Raw genomic sequence first — 21,061 nt, 5'->3', positions numbered from 1 at the left:
AATTTCATAGTCCTAGATGTTTTACACTTTCAAGGAAGAATTTCAAAGACACAGATAAATAAATTTTAGGTTCCTCTTTAACACATGGCGGACTACAGTCCATAGGATCGCAGAGTCAGACACGATTGAGCGACTAACACTTTCATTATACTTTAAGACAAGCTACTATGAGATGGCTGCTAAAAATCCAAAGAATACTGGAGTCTTCACCCAATGGTCTAAAGAAATTTTACTATCTAAATAGTTGGCCTCAGATGCACAAGAAGAAAACAATCCAGACCACAGCCTAACTGGCGAACTGGTTGTGGGTACAGCCACTGCAGAGCCAGCACTGTTTTTAGGTATGTTCTTTATTCTTCTGTAATCACTTTATCTGATTCTACTCAAGATGAAAGATTTTTTCACACGTAATAGTGTACAAAGGGTGATTGCAAAGTACTTGCATTACATACAGTTGATGGGAAGAAAAAGGAAGTATGGATTATTGGTAATGACCTTTGAGAATTAATACCAAACAGGCTGAAAGAGGAACTTTATCAGAAAGGCTTAAGAAACTAGCATCTCACGATAACAATTCAAATATGATACAATTACAAATAAGTGCATCTCAAAATAATCAGCTTTTATCTTTTCACAAACTCCTCTTAAAAGCTTTCCAATTTTTTAAAAAACAGCCTCATACTCCTTGCTTGCCAAGGACGAACAAATCATCTTCAGAGACTGCGGGGAGGCATTCAAATCGGGACTGACCACCAGCGGTGTCTACACATTGACGTTCCCTAACTCCACGGAGGAGATCAAGGTAAGGCGCTGCCTCTCATTTTCAGCCCCCTGGCTTGAAGCAGGTGGTTTCAGGAGCAGAACAGCTGCATACATAGTTCTCATACCATGCCAGTGGCATGCAGAGCAAAGCAAGAAACACCGACCATGAGTAACTCGGAGCCCCGCGGTGGGGCACACAGCACTGACGATGCTGATGGACGATGCAGAAGGAGCTATCTCATTCTGCGCGTCTACCTCCTGTATAAGACAATCCGCTCGTGTTCCCCTTGCATTTGGCTTGGTCATGCCTCCTGTCAGTTGTTTGTCTTGAAGTGTCAGACTCTCTTTGTTAGTTGTAAAGAAAATGTTTTCCAAAATCTGAGAGTTTGAATAACCATAGTTTATGCGTCAGTCCTTATTTCATGTAACAATGGTTGGTATTTCATTAAAAAAAAAAGCTCATTCAGTTTGCAACTGAAAGTCCCAGTTTCTCTCTTTGAGACAGCCACAGGCACTTTGATATGCAGAAGTGATGAATACCCAGTTCCATGTCATCAAACGGAATAGAAAAAACAGACCTGTAGCAGTAGAGGCTTAATAAAATTGATCATTTTTACTGCTTTGTCAGGGACGTCCTGAAGTGACACTGGCTTTTCTCCTCCGGTTGCAAGTGTGTGACTGAGGAGCACGGTGAGGGTGTCCGCTCTTAGTTCATTCTAGGGGGCTGGCAGTTTCACCTGCTAGTCCTTTGGTACCACCTGTGCAAACACCATCACAGCCCTGAAGGCTGTGGACATGCTGCAGAGGGGCTTAGGGACCCTGGGTGGGCTGTTCTTATCCCCTCTGATGGGCTTTTCTTCCCAAGTACGTGCATAAGTGAACCAAGAACCAGAACTTACCGTAAGGAGAAGCAGGTGTACAGTTTAACTCAGTGTTCTTGGTTATGCTGAATTTTTCAGGAGCATGGCTCCTGAATTTGCTGCAGGAGACGTTAAGCTTTAGATGGGGGTGGGTGGGGGTGGGAGTGGGGGAGACACTTCCCCAGGGAATATTTCAGTGTGGCTTCTATAAGATAAAACAGTCTTACACAAGAATCGGTGTGAAGCACTATATAACTGTGAGACGACTGTATTTGTTAAATGCCTATAAATATGTTTACAACTAACTGTAAAAGCAGCTACAAATTGAATGAACGGAAACACTTACGGAAAATGCACTCAATGCTGCATCAAAATGAAAATGTTAGAGGTTCCTGAAAGTATTAGCCTTTTGAACTCAGGATTATCCTCAGTATTTAACATGGTGATAGAGAAAAACACTATAAAAAATACAAACATTAAGGTTATAAAGACATGGAATTTGAAACAGTAACATATGCTTGATTATGAATGGAAAAGATAAACAGTCGATTTACCTTGAATAATACTTTCCAAAGAAATCTAAATTATTCATGGTGTTCTAAGTCAACCTTGAAAGCCAGTTAATGTCCTAGCACCCTAGAAGTAGTGCATTAGGGGGAGGAAAAAAAAACCCAAACCTGAACAGTCTGTTGCTGATGAAAAAGTGATGAGCAGACTCTGTACCAAGCCTTTGAGTCCCCTTTGCTCTCTGGTTTTCAGGCCAACTTCTTATACACTATTGTCTGTCACCAGCTGTTGGTCTGCCCTTGGTCTGGGGGCAGGGGGACGGCGGGACAGGAGTGACAGGAGGAGGAAGGGATGGGGAATGAAGTGGAATGACCCCAAACAGACCAAAGGGACCAGCGCCGCCCTCCTGTGGCGTAACGCTTCCTGCCTTACTTCGTGCCCCTGCCCCAGTGGCTCTACCAGCCCAACAGCCTCGGTGCTGGAAGAGGATGATATACGGCTCTGGGGTGATGGAGTCTCAGACCATGGCTGGAAGCGTTAGCATTTACACGCCCTTTTACACACATGCGGTAAAAACAACTCACTGAACAGCAGGGAACAACAATCTTTGAAACCCCCATTTTTTCATCTCTAAGATATATGGTCCAGATTAAGTTACCTCTGGATTCCCCTCCAGACTTCAGACTCCATGATTCACAACCTGAGAAAGTCTGATAGACTTGGGCCTAAACTCTGACTCTGCCAGCGTGTGCCTCTTGGCAAGTCACTGCCCTGCCTGCAGCCTCTGCTCCCTCATCTGCGACGTGCTGCGGGCTCCCCTGTCTCACAGAGCAGTTTCAGGGTGACGCTGGAGGTGACCACGGAGGACAGGGCTCAGTGCCCGCCATCCAGTCGATGTACGGGAAGCGTGACTGTTCTGGCTGCCCCCAAGAGCCACGAGGGCCTTCCCTGGTGGCTCAGTGGTAAAGAATCTGCCTGCAATGCAGGAGACCTGGGTTCGATCTCTGGGTCAGGAAGATCCCCTGGAAAAGGAAATGGCCACCCACTCCAGTATTCTTGCCTGGGAAGTCCCAAGGACAGAGGAGCCTGGTAGGCTGCAGTCCATGGGGTCGCTAAGAGTCAGACACGACTGAGCGACTTCACTTTCACTTTTCACTTTCATGCACTGGAGGAGGAAATGGCAACCCACTCTAGTGTTCTTGCCTGGAGAATCCCAGGGACGGCGGGCCCTGGTGGGCTGCCATCTATGGGGTCGCACAGAGTCGGACACGTCTGAAACGACTTAGCAGCAGCAGCAGTGGCGACTAAACAGCAATAACAAAGGGCCATGGACAACTTCCCCGCAGGGCGGGACACTCAGGCTCACCCTGAATCTTCTAATTCAAGAAAAGGATGCTCAACAGCTCTCTTGGCAGATCTTTCCCAAAGAGGCTTAAATATTTCAACTAGATTTTTAAAGAATTCTTTAGATTTTTGTACAAGATAGACATTGCACGGTGGCATTTATCAGAAGCATTGTTGTTTTTGCTAGTTAAGAGACACAGTGGTTTCCTTCCCTAAATTTCACAGGATACCTGACTCCTAACGTTTTTCCGTTTGCTGTTTAATCACTCATTCACCATGGCCTCAGAGTTGAAGCATGACATTTAAATTGAGCGTTATTTGCTCAAAGACATCAAACTTGAGAGCAAGATACCAGGCCCGTGGACCATGCTGTGGCGTGCTAATCAGAAGCACTGACCGCCCTCGGTCTGCTGTAATTGGAGCAGGGAGGTCTGGGGCATTATCTGAGGACTTCTGCTTTTCTGACCCTGATGCAATCTGCTCCATCATTTTCATCAGTACCTCCTGGCTACATGGAGAGCTCCACTGGAGCACGATCTTCCTCTGGAAGCAGCATGAGCCAACTAGCCATAATGCTTCAGTTTTTATAAATGCTGGGTTTTTTTCTTCCCCTCAAGCTGGACAAATATTAAAATATGTTCTCACGATCCTATCATTGTTTCTAATGGGGTTAGAGGATAGTATGGCTCAGACCCCAGACCTTGGTCTTGACTGATTTCCATAACAAGATGGAGTCGTTCTCTGATTTAAATATCAGTAACTCATCAGGGCAATTTTGACACTGAAGAAGTGAATGTCGTGGAACGAGGATAGGCTCACTGAGAACAGCGTGCAGGCCCTTCACCCCCGGCACACCTTTTAGGGTAGGAGAGTCCAAGTGTGTGCATGTGACTGCTCAGACCAATGGAGCTTATTCAGCTAATTTACTAGAAGGGTCTTTTAAAAGACATGTTGACAGAAGTCAGCGGTACTGACCATCTCATGGACCAGAGGCAAGTGAGAGGCAGGATTATTCATGAACTGACTTCAGTGTGGAGCTGGGTGGAGGGACTTCTGGCCTATTAACAAAAGAGCCAAGCTTCCCTGTGTTTGGAAGCATGTGTGTGAGTCACTCAGTTGTGTCCCACTCTTTGTCACCGTAGCCATTTCCTTCTCCAGGGGATCTTCCAGACCAAGGATTGAAGTTGGGTCTCCTGCACCGCAGGCAGACTCTTTACTGTCTGAGCCACCAGGGAAGCCCATCTGGAAAGCATGAGGGAGTAGAAAACACATCACAGAATCAGGAATTAAAGAGACCTTATTCAAATCCTATATGCCAACACTTAATAGCTGAATGACTCTGATCAACTTAACCTGACTTCACCAAATCTTTTCTCCTTTCGAAAATGTAGAATTAAGAGTAGCACAGCAAAGTTGCCATGAGATCACAGATACAAAGAACCCAGCCTGGTGCTTGGAACGGAGTGATGCAGAGCAATGATAATGATAATAATAATGTCAATTCAGAGCCATAAGGGGTTATCTTAAGCAGATCAACTTCATATGACTGATTAATTTAAATGGTGAATTCATTTCATTCCTGATAAACACAATTTTCTTTCATGGAACACACGTTTCCAAACATAAGGATCACCAGGAAGGCAACATGGGCCGAGTGACGGTGCTGGGGAGAGCCTGGAAAGGTGGCAGAGAGAGGGGGACGGGCGATCTGGCGCTGGGCTCCAGCTGTTGCTCTCGGCTGGCTCACAACAGGCTGGCAGACAAGTGCGCCCAGTGAAGGGGCAGGCCTAGGTGCACTCTGGGTGCACCGTTAGCCCCTAGTCCCTAGATTTCAGCTCAAGAAGCAGTATGGTTCACATTTAAACTTACTCTGCCAAAACCACCTCCAAAAGTATCCCCAAAGACCGTGGAGGACAACAAAGAAAGAACACTTCTCATTGGTTTTGAACCTTAACTTTCATATTTACTACCTTGGAGGCTGTAGGGACATTTATCTTAACTTTTTGGAAAACGTCTTCGTTCTACTGTAATCTCATTATTTAAAACTATCTGTGTAATCTTATTTTCAGGGGTTTTTAATTTCATAATAAAATTCCAGCTGAGCTGAAATTAAGCATGGATGCTCTTAGATCAAGAAGAAATCCCATGTCCTGAGCAAAGTTTAAACCCACCAAGCCCATTTAAAAGCAGAAATCAAAAGAGTAGGGAAGAGAAACACCAGGGGCCGTGAGCAAGGTAGAGAGAAGCGTGAGGTCGGGGATCTGTGGGGTGGAACCACCAGGCCCCGCTCGGTTCGCACACAAAGCCTCCGGTCCCTCCTTCTGAGGGGTGAACCATGGAAGCTGACTTTGATCCCACACTCAGAGGAAGCCTAACACCTCCACGGCATCACAGCAGTCTTAGAAGCTCTGCAATCCAAGCGTCTCCCTTTTACACAACTCTCTGGAGAGTTGATTGGGACTGGCAACCATCATAAAGGTTTTCAGGGATGTGGACACGAAGCAATGGATCTCTGCAGGCCGGAGATGAGAGACTTGGGGCCAATCAGCCAACATGCCCCGTTCCCCACAAAGCGCTAAGGAGCGCGGATCTCTGGGTCAGCTGTCGGGGTGGGGCTCTGCCTAGAACAGATGATGACAAGGTCCTATTTTCATCCACACGTCGTGTTATGTTACTGTTTACTTTTTTAAATTCATGGTTTTCAATTCCCCTAAAATCCTTTGCCTCTTGGAAGACCACAGAGATTTACCCCAGAGAACCCCATCAGCTCTGGCTGTATTCTAAGTATCTCTGTTCATCTCGTTTCTGTTATGTAAGACGAGGACCCAAGTCCGGACGTTTCCCAGGCAGTAACTGTGCGTTCCCGTTGCAGGCTTACTGTGACATGGAAACGGGTGGAGGTGGGTGGACAGTTATTCAGCGACGTGAAGACGGCAGTGTTGATTTTCAGAGGACTTGGAAAGAATATAAAGTGGTATGGATATTCTTTAAACCATCTGAAAATAATTTTCCTTGCAAAAACTAACTTTGAGAATGTGCAGGACTTCCACCACAAATCGAAAACTAACCCATGACTTTTGATCATTTTTTTTTTTGTCTTGAAACCAAAAGGATCTAACTGGTGCTTCTGTCACCACGTTAAAGAATGGTCCAGTCGGTGTAACGTAAACGAAATATCAAAACAAAGGCATGCAAAAGCTAGTGGGCTCAGCATTTCTAGGGGTAGACTGCTTCACAGCATTTCACACCTCTACAAACTAAGGTGTTTATGATGATGCTTCTTTCTTAAGATTTTTTTGATGTGGACCATTTTTTTAAAAGTCTTTATTGAGTTTGTTACAACACTGATTCTGTTTTATTTTTTGGCTTTTGGCCAGCAGGCATGCAGGATCTGAGCTCCCCCACCAGGGACTGAACCCAGACCCCTTGCACTGGAAAGTGAAGCCTCAAGCCCTGGACCAGCAGGGAGGCCCCTAGGATAATGTTTCTACTGGGGGTTCTCCAAGTCCTTCTAATTATTCCAATACCAATCTCCTTCTGGTAACCGCTTAGCTTCTTAAAACTGATTTTTTAAAAACCTTATATGGAAGGTCCCAAAGTTTCACAGCACAGGAAGGAATTTCTGCTGAATGTTTGATGCTTGTTCCACGTTCAGTTGATGGACTACTGATTTCAAATATGTGAAGGGGAAAAAAAAAAAAAAAGTGAAGTAAGTGAACTTTTCAACTTGAATTTCAGGGATTCGGGAACCCTTCAGGTGAACACTGGCTGGGAAATGAGTTTGTTTCGCAGGTGACGGGTCAGAAACGCTACGTGCTGAAAATACACCTAAGAGACTGGGAAGGGAATGAGGCTTACTCGCTGTACGACCACTTCTATCTCTCGAATGAAGAACTCAACTACAGGTGAGGAAATTACATGTCACTGAAACGAGTTAAAAGACTTGCCGGAAGTCAGAACCCCACTGTATTAACCAGAATCTGAATGACTCAGATCAGATCAGATCAGTCGCTCAGCCGTGTCCGACTCTTTGCGACCCCATGAATCGCAGCATGCCAGGCCTCCCTGTCCATCACCAAGCTCCCTTAATGGGGAAAAGCAGCTTGGCTCTCAGAGTTCTTTGCTGCCCTTAGGCAAGTGTCTCTAGTTTTAACATTCTAATTCTAATGATACAAGGGGAGCTTTAAGAGACAGAATTGTGCCTGTTGTGTCTGCTCTGTAGCCTCAGAGCACAGATGAACCCTGCATGGCAGGTAATTATTTGCAGAATAAATGAATGTTGTGTCCTTATAAGATACCATGCCAATAACACAGCAGATGTATGTGTATGTGAGTTGCTCAGTTGTGTCTGACTCTTTGCGACCCCATGGACTGTAGCCCACCAGGCTCCTCTGTCCATGGAATTCTCCAGGCTAGGATACTGGAATGAGTAGCCATTTCCTTCTCCAGGAGATCTTCCCAATTCAGGAACTGAACTCGGGTCTCCTGCATTTGGCAGGCAGATTCTTTACCATCTGAGCCACGGGGAAGCCTAACAGATATATGAGTATGCTGTTTCCTTCCAGAAGGTTTTAAAACTTAAATTTATCTTTGTGAAGTTCAACCACATTCAGTTGCTGCATTCCATCCCAAACTCAGGATGAGCTCCAAGCTCAAGAGAGGCATGACTAGCTGGGTGGTTGGGCAGCTGGGTCCTCTGCCCTGGGCTGCAGGAAGACGGGCTGGTTCGCAGCACGGCCTCAGTATTTGCGTCCTCCCACCTACTTGGCTGAGCTAATCTCGAATGTTCCAAGAAAAGCACGGACAGTTCTGAGTGGGAATTGGCTCTTTGGCGCTAGAATGGCCTGAGAGTGGAGGCAGAGCAAAGGGGCTCCGCACCCTGCTGTGTGCGGCCAGGGCAGTGCAGGGGTCAGGGCATCTCGCCGTCACGCAGGGGCTCAGGATGCCTGTCGCTGGCAGGGGCCAGGGGGACGGGATGCCTGCAGGTGACCCAGGAACTGGTCTGGGAAGATACAACACAAGGGGTCAGGTACCAGCACACCCTGAAGGGAGTCTAGAAGGCACAGGCTGGGGAAGAATGGAGGGGGGAGGCGCGGCTCTGGTGGCCGCAGGGCACACGTGAGACACCTACTCTGATGTCAGGCAGGAGAGAAGGTCCACAGCAGTGTCACAGCAGAGGTCAGCTGGCCTGCAGTCCTGGCTGGATTTCACCGATGCCCAATTCAGACCCTCTGCTCAATGAAAATTCCAAGACCTTAGTAGTTTGGGTGGAAAAAAAACCCTGTGATTTTTAAAGTCCTTGAGCTGGCTTTTCGGGGAGGACGCAATGGACAGCTCAAAAAAAAAAAAAAAAAAAATGGGCTGAAAGCCGGCCTGCTGACAGCTACCTGAGAAGTGCATACCGTCTCGTGCCCCACTAAACGGTGGGCCAAAATTCAGGAGCACGTCTGAAGACATAGTGTCTGACAAGCTTTGACATGACTTCTAAGAAGTCAGTCATTGGCTCTCATCACACACAGAGCCGGGCTGCCCAGAGTGGACCGGGGCTCAGATGAGTGAAGAGATAGGTGTCTGGGCTGCAGTGCAGCCCCAAGGGGACTCTAAAGAGATCAAAAACTCAATGAAGTTTTAGACATGAGTGGCTGGTCACTGTTTTACCTCCAAGCTAAATATTTTTTCAACTGGCAACAGTTAGAACTCTACAACAGAGAAATTAAAAAGAAAGAAAGAACACAAAAATTAAGGATTAGACTATTTACATAAGAAGATTTTACAAAATGGGTCATTACCCTTGTATGCTGACATTATAAAAATATTTTAAACTGTGATGGTTCTTAACAGATGTATTTCCTTTAGAAACACAATCAATTTTTAGATACATGATGTAAAGAAGCCCATATTTGTTTAAAGCTCAGTTTAATTTACTTGACATTATAGGGCAGATACTACATTGAAAAAAATTATTATCCTGATAAAACACATCAATGTGATAAGAAAACTGGGATGTGACTAAAACTTAAAATAACTATTGATATTTCAGAACGCCAACTGCATGTAGCAGTTGTTTTTTACTAAAGGAATTTTTCTCAAATGTTAGAAAACTGAAAAAAATACATGTTATAGGAATATATAAGTGCATCAATAGAATATGATTCTTTTTACTAAAACTAAAAACTATTGGTATATTAAACCTTAAGAATTGGTCACGTTTGTGGTAAAGAACTGCCTGCCAATGCAGGAGATGTTAAGAGATGTGGGTTCGATCCCTGGGTTGGGAAAATCCCCTGGAGAGGGAAATGGCAACCCGCTCTAGTATTCTTGCCTGGGGAATCCAGAGGATCCTGGCAGACTACAGTCCATAGGGTCACAAAAAGTTGGCCATGACTGAAGTGACTGAGCACACACACACCAACATTCTGGTAGTTCCATACAAACACTAAGATTTAATTATTAAATATTGGCATTACCTCTCTCATCATTCCACTGTGGTATAAAAGCGATGGGTACCAATTTAAAGCAATTTCGAGAATGTGGCTATTCTTGATAAAGTTTTGAAAAAAAGCCAACTTTAACCAGTGGGCCACACAACAGAAGGATCTAAAGGCAGTCATTCATTTCAGTCCTGCCTGCAATTAATGGGACGGGCTGGGACAGAAATTTAAAGTCCTTCTGTTATATGGCAGCCTGGACGGGAGGGGAGCATGGATACATGTACATGGATGGCCGGGCGCCTTTGCTGTCCCCCTGAAACTATCACAACATTGTTAATTGGCTATACCCCAAATACAAAAGTTTAAAAAAAAAAAAAAGCAAAGTGCTTCAAAACCTCAGAGATGAGCAGAACTGACATGAACATGTTACACCAGGTATACAGAGGTTGTGCTGGAGCCTGGGGTCATGACTGAAACACAAGAGGGGCCTGAAATCAAGAAACTCAGGCCCTGCTTTGTGATGAGGTTTGCAGAGTTACAATATTACAAACAATTAAAAAATCTGAGTTATTAACATAGAAGTTATTCAGGGGTAATGCTTTATGGAACCTACTGGGTAAGGTCCCAGGCGCCCTCAACGACTTCCTCCATAACCACACACTGGGTGCCCCAGCGTGGAGCCCTAACAGAGGGGCAGCTGCGACCAGTCCCCGTTCTGCCACGTACGGCGTGTCCCTCTGGGCGAGTTCCTGTCTCTGAACCTCAGCCGTCCTACCTGTGAGATGGCAGGTGCCGCATGCCTACCTTGGGGCTGTTCTGGGCACTGGGTCTCACGTATGGGAGTGCGTGGTGTGGGTGCTGAGAGACAGGCCCCTGGCCAACCTTTCCTCCCGGCTCCACCTTCTGTTCCAAAATGAATTCCAAGAAACCCTACTCCTTCCAAGATAGTTGCCAGCACACATGAGCTGGTGTTCGCAAGATGAGTGGCGTCTAGGGGGCTTAGAGAACAGGAGCGTTCCCAGGATGGGAGACTCAGCAACCCCGGCCCAAGGCCCACACAGCAACACAGGCTCGGTGCAGGCTCTAGCGTCCCCTAGACCCTGCTTCCCTGGCCCGGGCTCCCCTGGAGCAGGGCACACAGCCCCCCAGCCCTTCTCCCCTCCTCCTGGGCAGACACGCTGCTGGTGGGGAGCCAGATTTTTGCGATCTCCTAAAAGCCAGAGCACAAAAGAATTGATGCTTTTGAACTGTGGTGCTGAAAAAGACTTGAGAATCCCCTGGGCTGCAAGGAGATCCAACCAGTCCATCCTAAAGGAAATCAACCCTGAATATTCACTGGAAGGACTGACGCTGAAACTGAAGCTCCAATACTTCGGCCACCTGATGCAATACGCTGACTCACTGAGAAAGACCCTGATGCTGGGGAAGATTAAAGGCAGGAGGAGAAGGGGACGACAGAGGATGAGATGGTTGGATGACATCCCAGACTTGATGGACATGAACTTGGGCAAACTCTGAAATGCTGAGGAACAGGGAAGCCTGGCATGCTGCAGTCCATGGGGTCGCAAAGAGTTGGACACAATTTGGCGACTGAACAAAAAGCCTGGGCCATCATCTGGAGTTTAATGAACAATACGCTTATTGTTTCTCAAAGTCTGGCAGGTTTATTACAATACTATTCAAAAATGAGGCCAAGCAGCTACAGGCGTTGTTTTCTACATGGTTCATGAGACTTCTACACCAAGTGCAATGGTCCTTCCTGGTCTGCTGCCCTCCCCACCCCCACTGGTCATCTCGGGACTTTGATTACTATTTCCATGATATGGAAAGAGGATCCCTTCACAACGCATTTTCCCCTCTTTTGTTTATCTGAAAGCAGCAGGAAAATAAATTATAGGGCCCCGAAGTCCCTGCTGATGCTGTGCAAGTGATACGCGGTGAAGGTTTCATGAAAACATTCCTCTTTGCCTAAGGGTTTGATGATAAGTTGGTTCCTGTTTATACCAGCACAAAAACATTTTGTCCTGTTAGTGCATTAGTGCACTAACCGGCATAGCACACGCTTCTGTAGAATGAAATTCTTCATTGTAAAAAACTTTCCACTACGATAAATCAACCACCCAAGCCAATTATGTTTTGCTTTTTTTTTTTTTCTGTTTTTCTTTGCATGCTCATAGGATTCACCTTAAAGGCCTCACGGGGACAGCCGGCAAAATAAGCAGCATAAGCCAGCCAGGAAATGATTTTAGCACGAAGGATGCAGACAACGACAAATGCATTTGCAAATGCTCACAAATGCTCACAGGAGGTGGGAGGATTTTTCTCTCTTCCAATTTGTGTTGGCAAGGAAAGGTTTCAGAGAGTGAAAGGTTGGCTATTCAGACTGCAACCTGTGATCGGTGACAGTGTCCAAATTTCATAACTAGATGGACTTGCTCAATGCGGGGAGGTTTGTTTTTCGCTTTTTTGGACTGTTGAGTTTTACGCACTAATGTGATATGGAGCTAGAATTGTCGCTAGGCCAACTGTGTCTCCTCAGGACCTGGCCCTGGCAGGGAGAGGGGCCATGTGACCCTGAGCAAGCTCTCCTGAGCTTGTGCTGAATATCAGATGTTAGAAAGATGGTTTAATTCCATTTTGCTTTATTAGAAAGGTTAAGAATTCAAAATGGCAACAAAGCAGTGACGTGGATTCATTAGTATAGGAATGTTTCTAATGAATAATTTATAGTTCAAACAAGAATTTTTCAGTTTTTTTTAAAGATGTCATTAATATATAGCAAACACTTATAATGCAAAGAAAATAACTAAACAACCTCCTTTTCTGTGCATCAAATTAAAATGAATGATAGTCCAGTTTAAATTAAGGCCTTTATTTTCAGGCTGTTCTTGCCTTCTATTGATACCTCCCATGCTAGATCTCTCAAAATAAAAAAGAAACCACATTCAAAAACAAATCTGATATAACAGTCACTTAAATGGCTGGATGAGTTCTCAGAAGCATGTCAGAGTTTAGCGATAGGGACCAACTGTTAGGAAACGTATTCTTCTGATTCCTAAAACTTTTAAAGTGGAATAACCAGAGCCAGTTAATTGTGACCGAGACCAGAAAAAAAGTCTGGCAAATGCTGTCATAGTTCTTAAAAACACTGAAAGATTGAAATCAGCAACGAAAATTCTGCCAACAGTGCAGACTAAATGTAGAGGCAAACAGGAAACTGGCAGTGTTGAATCTGTGGAGGCCATGAATTGTATCACCAAAAATTCATTCATTACTCACCCAGGAAAACCAGAGGAAAGAGCTGAGGTCAATAAATCTTACAAGTATGAGGGACTGCGTCAACAAGTAAAGGATCTAAACTTACCATGTGTTAGCACTGCAGTTAAGAACTGTTTACAGGCAAAAGGATTTATTTAAGAAAATAATGTGAAATAAAGTAATTTTCAAGTCTTTCAGTGATACTGAGAGATGGAGGCTCCATTAAGAAACTCAGTCTTACGGTTCCTTAGAGAATGTATTTTATGTATGAGTACATGGTGGTAACATTAAGCCTTCCTTATTAGCCAGGCCCACTTCAGTAATTATTTCAACCAGAGAATGCTATTATGCGGATTGTGTAAAAGCTGCCTGTCTCCCCCATCAACCATAATAATCCTTTTTAAAGCCAACCAGGGGAAGGGGGTGGGGGAGTGAGCCCTTGGAATCCTTCCTGTTTGCCATTCCCACACTGAGCCCAGCAGTCCACTCGGGCGACAGCAGTTTTCAGACCACCCGAACGTCAGGAGCTACTCAGGAGAGTATCAGTGCATTAATAACCAAGGAAACAACAGATTTATTTACTCAGATTAAGATTTAGGGCCGAGAGTGGAAGTGGAAAGCAGACGGGAAAGAAGAAATGTAGCCCGAGAGAGAGAGTGTAGAGGTCAGATTCCAAGCTGTGGTCTGGACCAAGGAGAAGCCAGCTAGATTTTTGCATGTACAGTAAATTCAATAGCTGAGTCAGGCAGCAGGCTCTGGAATGGACAGACTCATAAGTGTGTAATATTCCTGAATATTAGGAAGGATTATGAGCCTCACACACAAACGTCTTATCAAATCAACATTAATCTGAATCAAGTAATGGAGCTGTTACCCCCGGAAAGAATTTAGGCATCTGGATGGAATAATTGGTGACCACAGAGCAGCACGTGAATATCAGAATAGAATATACGCACCAGAATACTTTTAAAGAAATAAAACAGGCCCTACAAATACTTGCCCCTGAGGTAATGGTCACATTATTTCTTTTACTAGGTTTGGAGATATCAAGAATAGTTGTTATTTTTTTCTGTATTTTAAAATTTTATACAAATGGCATCATACTGTGTATGTCCTCCCAACACAATATGAAGGTTTATCTGAATTAAGACATGTAGATCGAGGTCACTCCTCTCCTCACAAACCCAAGGCCTCTGGGGAATGGCGTTACCCCAGACTAGTCCTTCAGGGGTAGGTGTGGATGACCCCCGAGACCCTCGCTTTACTTTAGGGCACACACCACTACAGCTGAAAATTTTCTTTTTGTTTCTGGGACTTGAAGATTTGCTTTTTATCTAGCTCCACTGAGTACTTAAAATCTAGGGTTACACTTTCAACAAAAAGACTTTCTTTGTAGTGGAAGGGCAGCCTGAATCAGTCTGGTCCACCGTGTGGCTGGGACAGGATAGATGGTGAGCCTGGCCCCATGAGACCCACCCACCCATTCTCCAGGTTCTGACCCTTCCCCACTTTCAGCTGTCCCCTGGCTCTCCTAGCCATGTTCGGCGGGTGACTGGCCCTTCCCCACAGCACAGAGAAGTAAGGGAGCTCCTAAGAACGTGTGCCTTAGGGAGCCACGGTCCAACTAGTGCAGAGATGGAGAGCCACGCTCCCCTCTGCCAGGCGGCTCTCCCCACACTCAAGAGTGGCTCCGGGCACATGCTTCACAGACCTGGGATGTGACTCTCTGAAGAGCTGGCATTTCCCACTCAAAGGTGAGACAGTCAGGGCTGCCTGGCTCCTAATTCCTTCTGTGCTTCCCTTTCACAGGCTGGTGGTTTGATGCCTGTGGTCCTTCCAACCTGAATGGAATGTACTACCCACAGAGGCAGAACACAAATAAGTTCAACGGTATTAAGTGGTACTACTGGAAGGGCTCCGGCTACTCACTTAAGGCCACGACCATGATGATCCGTCCAGCAGATTTCTAAACTCTGGCACCCACCTGAGGGACAATGTCTTGCCCTGTTTCCAGAGACTTGCTCCCAAAGCACTAAAAGACTGCACGCTGTCTCCGCATCTGGCTTGGACGAACTGCCCACTCGGTGCAGAAGGGGCCGTGAGCTCCCAGTGCGAGCCCCGTGAGGCTTACCCCTTGAACCTGCATCACTCAGTGAACCGACGCACAACCCCAGACAAGCCACAGCCTGGTGTGGTGACCCGGCAGAAAGCCTTCGGGAAGATAAATCTAAGCTCGCAAACGAGACTGACAATTTACAGACTCTGTTGTCACAACCAAGAATGTTACGCGCGAGCTGATCAGTAAATAACTGGAAAACAGAACACTTATGCTGTGTAGTAGAGATAACCTTGGAACTGCATTTTTCCAAGCACTGTTTATAGACTGTGTAAATATCTATATGTCCTGAATTCAGCATCGCTATCATAATTAAAAGGAAGAAAAAATTCTGCAAGCCATAAAAATACATTATATATTCAGGGATTTTTGTGAGAAGTGGTTATTAGTAGTTTTAATATTTAGAGAAGGAAAAACATAGCTAATGCATTTTTCTGCCTCCTCTTAGGAGCTTTAAATTTTCATTTTGAGAACAGCATATTTACGTGTGTATTGACAGCTTAGTTTTAAGTTAATGCTCAAATATATATATTTCAAAGTTTCCATGGTGAAAACTTTCAGGATCTCTGAAATTATTAATAGAAACGTGTTCTTTTGGTATATATGAAGATTGTACTATTTTTTCCTGCCTTGCTGTTAAATATGAAGGTATTTTTAGTAATTAAATATAACTTATTAGGTGAGAGGACCACATTTAACTTCTATGATAATATTTACAGCATTGTAATTTGATTATGAAACAAATGATTGTGCTTCATGACAAGGAAAATCTTGATTTTTAATGAAGAAAATTATACATTTAATTTCATGACAAACAGGCTTTCCTATCTTTTACTTACTGTTGTAGAACAGAAGTCTTGTTTCTCTTCTACCAAGATGTATTTTAGGGAAGTAGGCTACAATGCAGTTTGTGGTTGAGAAACCTTTCCATTTGAAACAGTTACAAAGCTATGCTTCTCAAGCTAGATTCACCCCACAAGTTAGTCAGGGGAAAACCATAATTTGCATCAGTAACAATAACTTAAATCCTACTAAACTTAAACCAGGAGTCAACTTAAAAAAAAAGTGTTTTGGAGTGCAAAACCAAAACCTGCTATTTATATAATCAGATCAGATCAGTTGCTCATTCGTGTCCGACTCTTTGCGACCCCATGAATCGCAGCACGCCAGGCCTCCCTGTCCATCACCAACTCCCAGAGTTCACCCAGACTCCATCCATCAAGCCATTTATATAATAGTATACGGAAATATTTACAGAACATTTCGAGAGCACAGATTTAAGCTCAGGACTGTGAAAACTCCTAGAATTTTAACTCTGTTGAAGTTCCAGGATACAATTAACACTAATAACATTTGTGTAATGCACCATAATTTGGAAGCCATTTCTCATAGATTCACAGTTGAGTCAGATGTTAGGAAACTTAGAGCCAAGTCTGCAGCCAGCGTTACCTGTGTCTGTCTCACCTTACGCTATTCTACCACTACATTTTTTCTTATCTAATTTATGTCATGCCCACATCTCCCCTTTCTGAACTTAGTTTCCTAACACCCAGGTGTTGCTGAGCAGACTCTGGACACACTTCTCACCATGCTGTACCTTCCCAACAAATACATTAACCAGCAAGTAACCTCCCGTCTCAGAACAGCTACTCTCAGTATGTGTAAGAAGGCACTGTAAATTTAACAGAGGGTGACTGTATACACGGCTTTGTACCGAGCTAAAAAACATCTGATAATAAGAAAATATCCCTGCTCCAGAAGAAACCATATGTTTTCATGATATCTCAATGACCATATGACAGACGCCGAGGTGGGGAAATGAAAATACAGGAAGAACTGGCAACAACACACTTCATTTACAGCACTTGTCCATGTAGGCAGATAAGGTGAGTTTCAAAGGTAAACATCACTATGTTACTCAGTGTTACATATACTCTCTCATGTCAGAGAATGGGGGGAATTTGCATCTTTACTTCACACTTCAACTCCTTACCTGGTATTTCAAACAACACGTCTTGCTGAGAGCAATTTTTCTTCTTCTTAAGAAAACATGTATAAAGCCAAGACCAAATCAAACAGCAGTCTCAAAAATGGAAACAGAAACGACAACTAAATAAGCCCCAGGGAGGTAAAGTTCCATTTCTTACTATGTGACAGTCATATGGCATTCTCAAAGCTGAAAAACCTGGAGACAGGTCGCAGATTACAGATCATCAATTATCTTTCTGGCATAATCTTTTGAAAGAATAATCTGTTACAAACCAGTTAACATTTGAAAACAAAAGCCAACTTCTGCACAATCTGACTTCCAAACAAACCTGAAATTACCTACTTATTAATCTTTAAAAACACTGGAACCTGGAACTTTCCAACTAAGAATTTGAAATACCAGAAAGTCAGTAAAGCTGAAGTTAAGTTTTAGAAAAAACACCAAAACAGAAAGACCACATCATAATGCTAGCACGCGGCCACTTTTATGCCCATCAGTTCTGTTAACAGTAACAGCATTAATATTTGATGTAGTAAGCCAGACAGAATAGCACTTTCTCAAAAATCTTGCCTTCTTTCATTACTGTGTTTCTCAATCCTAAGGACTTCCATAATTAAATTTTTGGGGATTATATTCCTCATGACTTTTTGAGGAATGGTCTCACATTTATTCCCACAAATAGACAAAATGCGTTAACTTTTGCAGATGTGTCATTTTAGTTATAAGTATAATTGCTATTGATTTAATTTTAAAAACCTTGAGTATGTATCTATGCCAATAACAATTTCCTGAAAATACCAAATTGCACTTATCATCATAAAATAATGTGTGACTTACAGGAGCTGCAGGGAAGTAGTTAGACAGTTCAAATGGTTCCTCGGAAATCCAGTGACCCATTTCCAAAGACCACAGTACCTGTAAGTGACAGAAGAAGCAGAGCACTTTTAATAAATCTATCAGGCTTTTAGTGGACAATAAACCAATCCCAGGGACGGGGGAGCCTGGTGGGCTGTCGTTTCTGGGGTCGCACAGAGTCGGACACGACTGAAGAGACTTAGCAGCAGCAGCAGACCGCTTTAAAGATACAGCAAAACGAAAACAAAACAAAAAAACCCAGCAGTCACTACACACTCCATGGAGCATCCTGAACACTGAAGGGCTATCAGAATCTTCAGGTTGTGTAAATGTTACAAATATTAATGAATGCTTGGTTAAGGAAAAACATCTCTGGATGGCTAGAAGCCTGGGTTATTATTATATCTGAGTGAGGCCAAATACTGAACACCATTCTACTTCTAAACATATGAAACACTACATCTTCCTAAATTCCAGTTTCCAATTTAGACAGTTGTTACAGACCATCTTAAGCAAATAACACAGAATCTCATTAATTAAAAAACTCCATATATTTGGAGACGATAGATCATAAACCTAATTGCAAAGAGCAAAACTTCTGGGGTATAACTTTATTTTTATCATTTGCTAATATCTTTAGGAGAAGTTTTCTATAACACATTGGGAAATCCTTCTCACCCTTCAGAAGAGTAAAATGTCTCATATCATAAACAAGCTTTCATCATCATCATCATAACATTTTAGAATAATCAAAACAATGCTTTCGCTTTTACTTCAACAACATTTGAGATCCTGCACTCATCTCTATGATGAAACTTCCTGAATATCTGTGTGAATTAAACTGTGTGAATTAAAGTACAGCTAAAATAAACAAACTGAATTACGTAACTCACACTTATCTTTTTATCTGCAATTTCCTTCTTTCCTGCAGTCAGTGAATTCATTCTATGTCTCTAGAGTTGTGATGTAAAGTTTAAGGGTTTTTTGCGGACTTACTAGGAATGAAGTCTAAATCTTCCTTTTTGGTAGTTTCTAAACTTCAGACCTAGAGCCAGACATCCTGGAATGTGAAGTTAAGTGGGCTTTAGAAAGCATCACTACGAACAAAGCTAGTGGAGGTGATGGAATTCCAGTTGAGCTATTTCAAATCCTGAAAGATGATGCTGTGAAAGTGCTGCACTCAATATGCCAACAAATTTGGAAAACTCAGCAGTAGCAACAGGACTTGAAGAGGTCAGTTTTCATTCCAATCCCAAAGAAAGGCAATGCCAAAGAATGCTCAAACTACCGCACAATTGCACTCATCTCACATGCTAGTAAAGTAATGCTCAAAATTCTACAAGCCAGGCTTCAGCAATACATGAACTGTGAACTTCCTGATGTTCAAGCTGGTTTTAGAAAAGGCAGAGGAACCAGAGATCAAATTGCCAACATCCGTTGGATCATGGAAAAAGCAAGAGAGTTCCAGAAAAACATCTATTTCTGCTTTGTTGACTATGTCAAAGCCTCTGACTGTGTGGATCACAATAAACTGTGGAAAATTCTGAAAGACATGGGAATACCAGACCACCTGACCTGCCTCTTGAGAAATCTGTATGCAGGTCAGGAAGCAACAGTTAGAACTGGACATGGAACAACAGACTGGTTCCAAATAGGAAAAGGAGTACGTCAAGGCTGTATATTGTCACCCTGCTTATTTAACTTATATGCAGAGTACATCGTGAGAAACGCTGGACTGGAAGAAGCATAAGCTAGAATCAAAATTCCCAGGAGAAATATCAATAACTTCAGATACACAGATGACACCACCCTTACGGCAGAAAGTGAAGAGGAACTAAAAAGCCTCTTGATGAAAGTGAAAGTGAAGAGTGAAAAAGTTGGCTTAAAGCTCAACATTCAGAAAATGAAGATCATGGCATCTGGTCCCATCACTTCATGGGAAATAGATGGGGAAACAGTGGAAACAGTGTCAGACTTTATTTTTTGGGGCTCCAAAATCACTGCAGATGGTGACTGCAGCCATGAAATTAAAAGACGCTTACTCCTTGGAAGGAAAGTTATGACCAACCTAGACAGCATATTCAAAAGCAGAGACATTACTTTGCCAACAAAGGTCCATCTAGTCAAGGCTATGGTTTTTCCTGTGGTCATGTATGGATGTGAGAGTTGGACTGTGAAGAAAGCTGAGTGCCGAAGAATTGATGCTTTTGAACTGTGGTGTTGGAGAAGCCTCCTGAGAGTCCCTCAGACTGCAAGGAGATCCAACCAGTCCATTCTGAAGGACATCAGCCCTGGATTTCTTTGGAAGAAATGATGCTAAAGCTGAAACTCCAGTACTTTGGCCACCTCATGCGAAGAGTTGACTCATTGGAAAAGACTCTGATGCTGGGAGGGATTGGGGGCAGGAGGAGAAGGTGACGACAGAGGATGAGATGGCTGGATGGCATCACTGACTCGATGGACGTGAGTGTGAGTGAACTCCAGGAGTTGGTGATGGACAGGGAGGCCTGGCGTGCTGCGATTCATGGGGTCACAAAGAGTCGGACACGACTGAGCGACTGAACTGAACTGAAACTTCGGAATCATCCATGGAATATCAGTCTGAAATATCTCCTTTTTAATATTAAACCTAGTACTTACCCAACATGGGACAGCATTTTGTTTTGTTTCTAAGACAAAGTGAGTATGACGGTGGAATAAAGATAAGAACGGAATACAGGGTCTGCATGGCCATTCTCAGCACTGGCCCAGATCTTACTTTCAACAGATGCGTTTACTTACTCAACAGCCATTTCTTTCTGCTCACAATCCATTCATCTGTGAACAACTTATTGAAAGCCTACCAAGCTGGCTCCTGGAAATCCAGGAGGATTTACCCTAGAAAGATTTACCTTCTTGCGGGAGGCATGAGGGGAAACCACAAACGCTGATTTCTCCA

General features: G+C 43.7%; 2 protein-coding genes across 7 annotated transcripts in view; one reads left to right on the top strand and one right to left on the bottom strand.

The window, feature by feature from the left end:
- The window catches only part of ANGPT2 (angiopoietin 2), a 57,758-nt gene extending 41,787 nt beyond the window's left edge, over positions 1 to 15,971 (top strand). The window contains exons 5-9 of the mRNA NM_001098855.1: positions 675 to 802; positions 6,346 to 6,447; positions 7,212 to 7,378; positions 12,082 to 12,212; positions 14,972 to 15,971. Coding sequence (NP_001092325.1) covers positions 675 to 802; positions 6,346 to 6,447; positions 7,212 to 7,378; positions 12,082 to 12,212; positions 14,972 to 15,132 — 689 coding nt within the window. The 3' untranslated portion in view covers positions 15,133 to 15,971. The remainder of the gene's footprint in view (positions 1 to 674; positions 803 to 6,345; positions 6,448 to 7,211; positions 7,379 to 12,081; positions 12,213 to 14,971) is intronic.
- Positions 1 to 21,061, bottom strand: part of MCPH1 (microcephalin 1) — a 240,070-nt gene that overhangs the window by 115,687 nt on the left and 103,322 nt on the right. For all 6 annotated transcript variants that reach the window (XR_009493066.1, NM_001103315.2, XM_059882159.1 and 3 more), the window contains 1 exon segment: positions 18,106 to 18,183. Coding sequence is in view for 5 of the 6 variants with exons in the window: in NM_001103315.2 (NP_001096785.1) it covers positions 18,106 to 18,183 (78 nt within the window). In the remaining variant the exon portion in view is untranslated.

This window comes from Bos taurus, chromosome 27, assembly GCF_002263795.3.
Source record: "Bos taurus isolate L1 Dominette 01449 registration number 42190680 breed Hereford chromosome 27, ARS-UCD2.0, whole genome shotgun sequence".
In the NCBI taxonomy this organism is placed as follows: domain Eukaryota; kingdom Metazoa; phylum Chordata; class Mammalia; order Artiodactyla; family Bovidae; genus Bos; species Bos taurus.
This window is presented reverse-complemented; position numbering and strand designations above follow the sequence as displayed.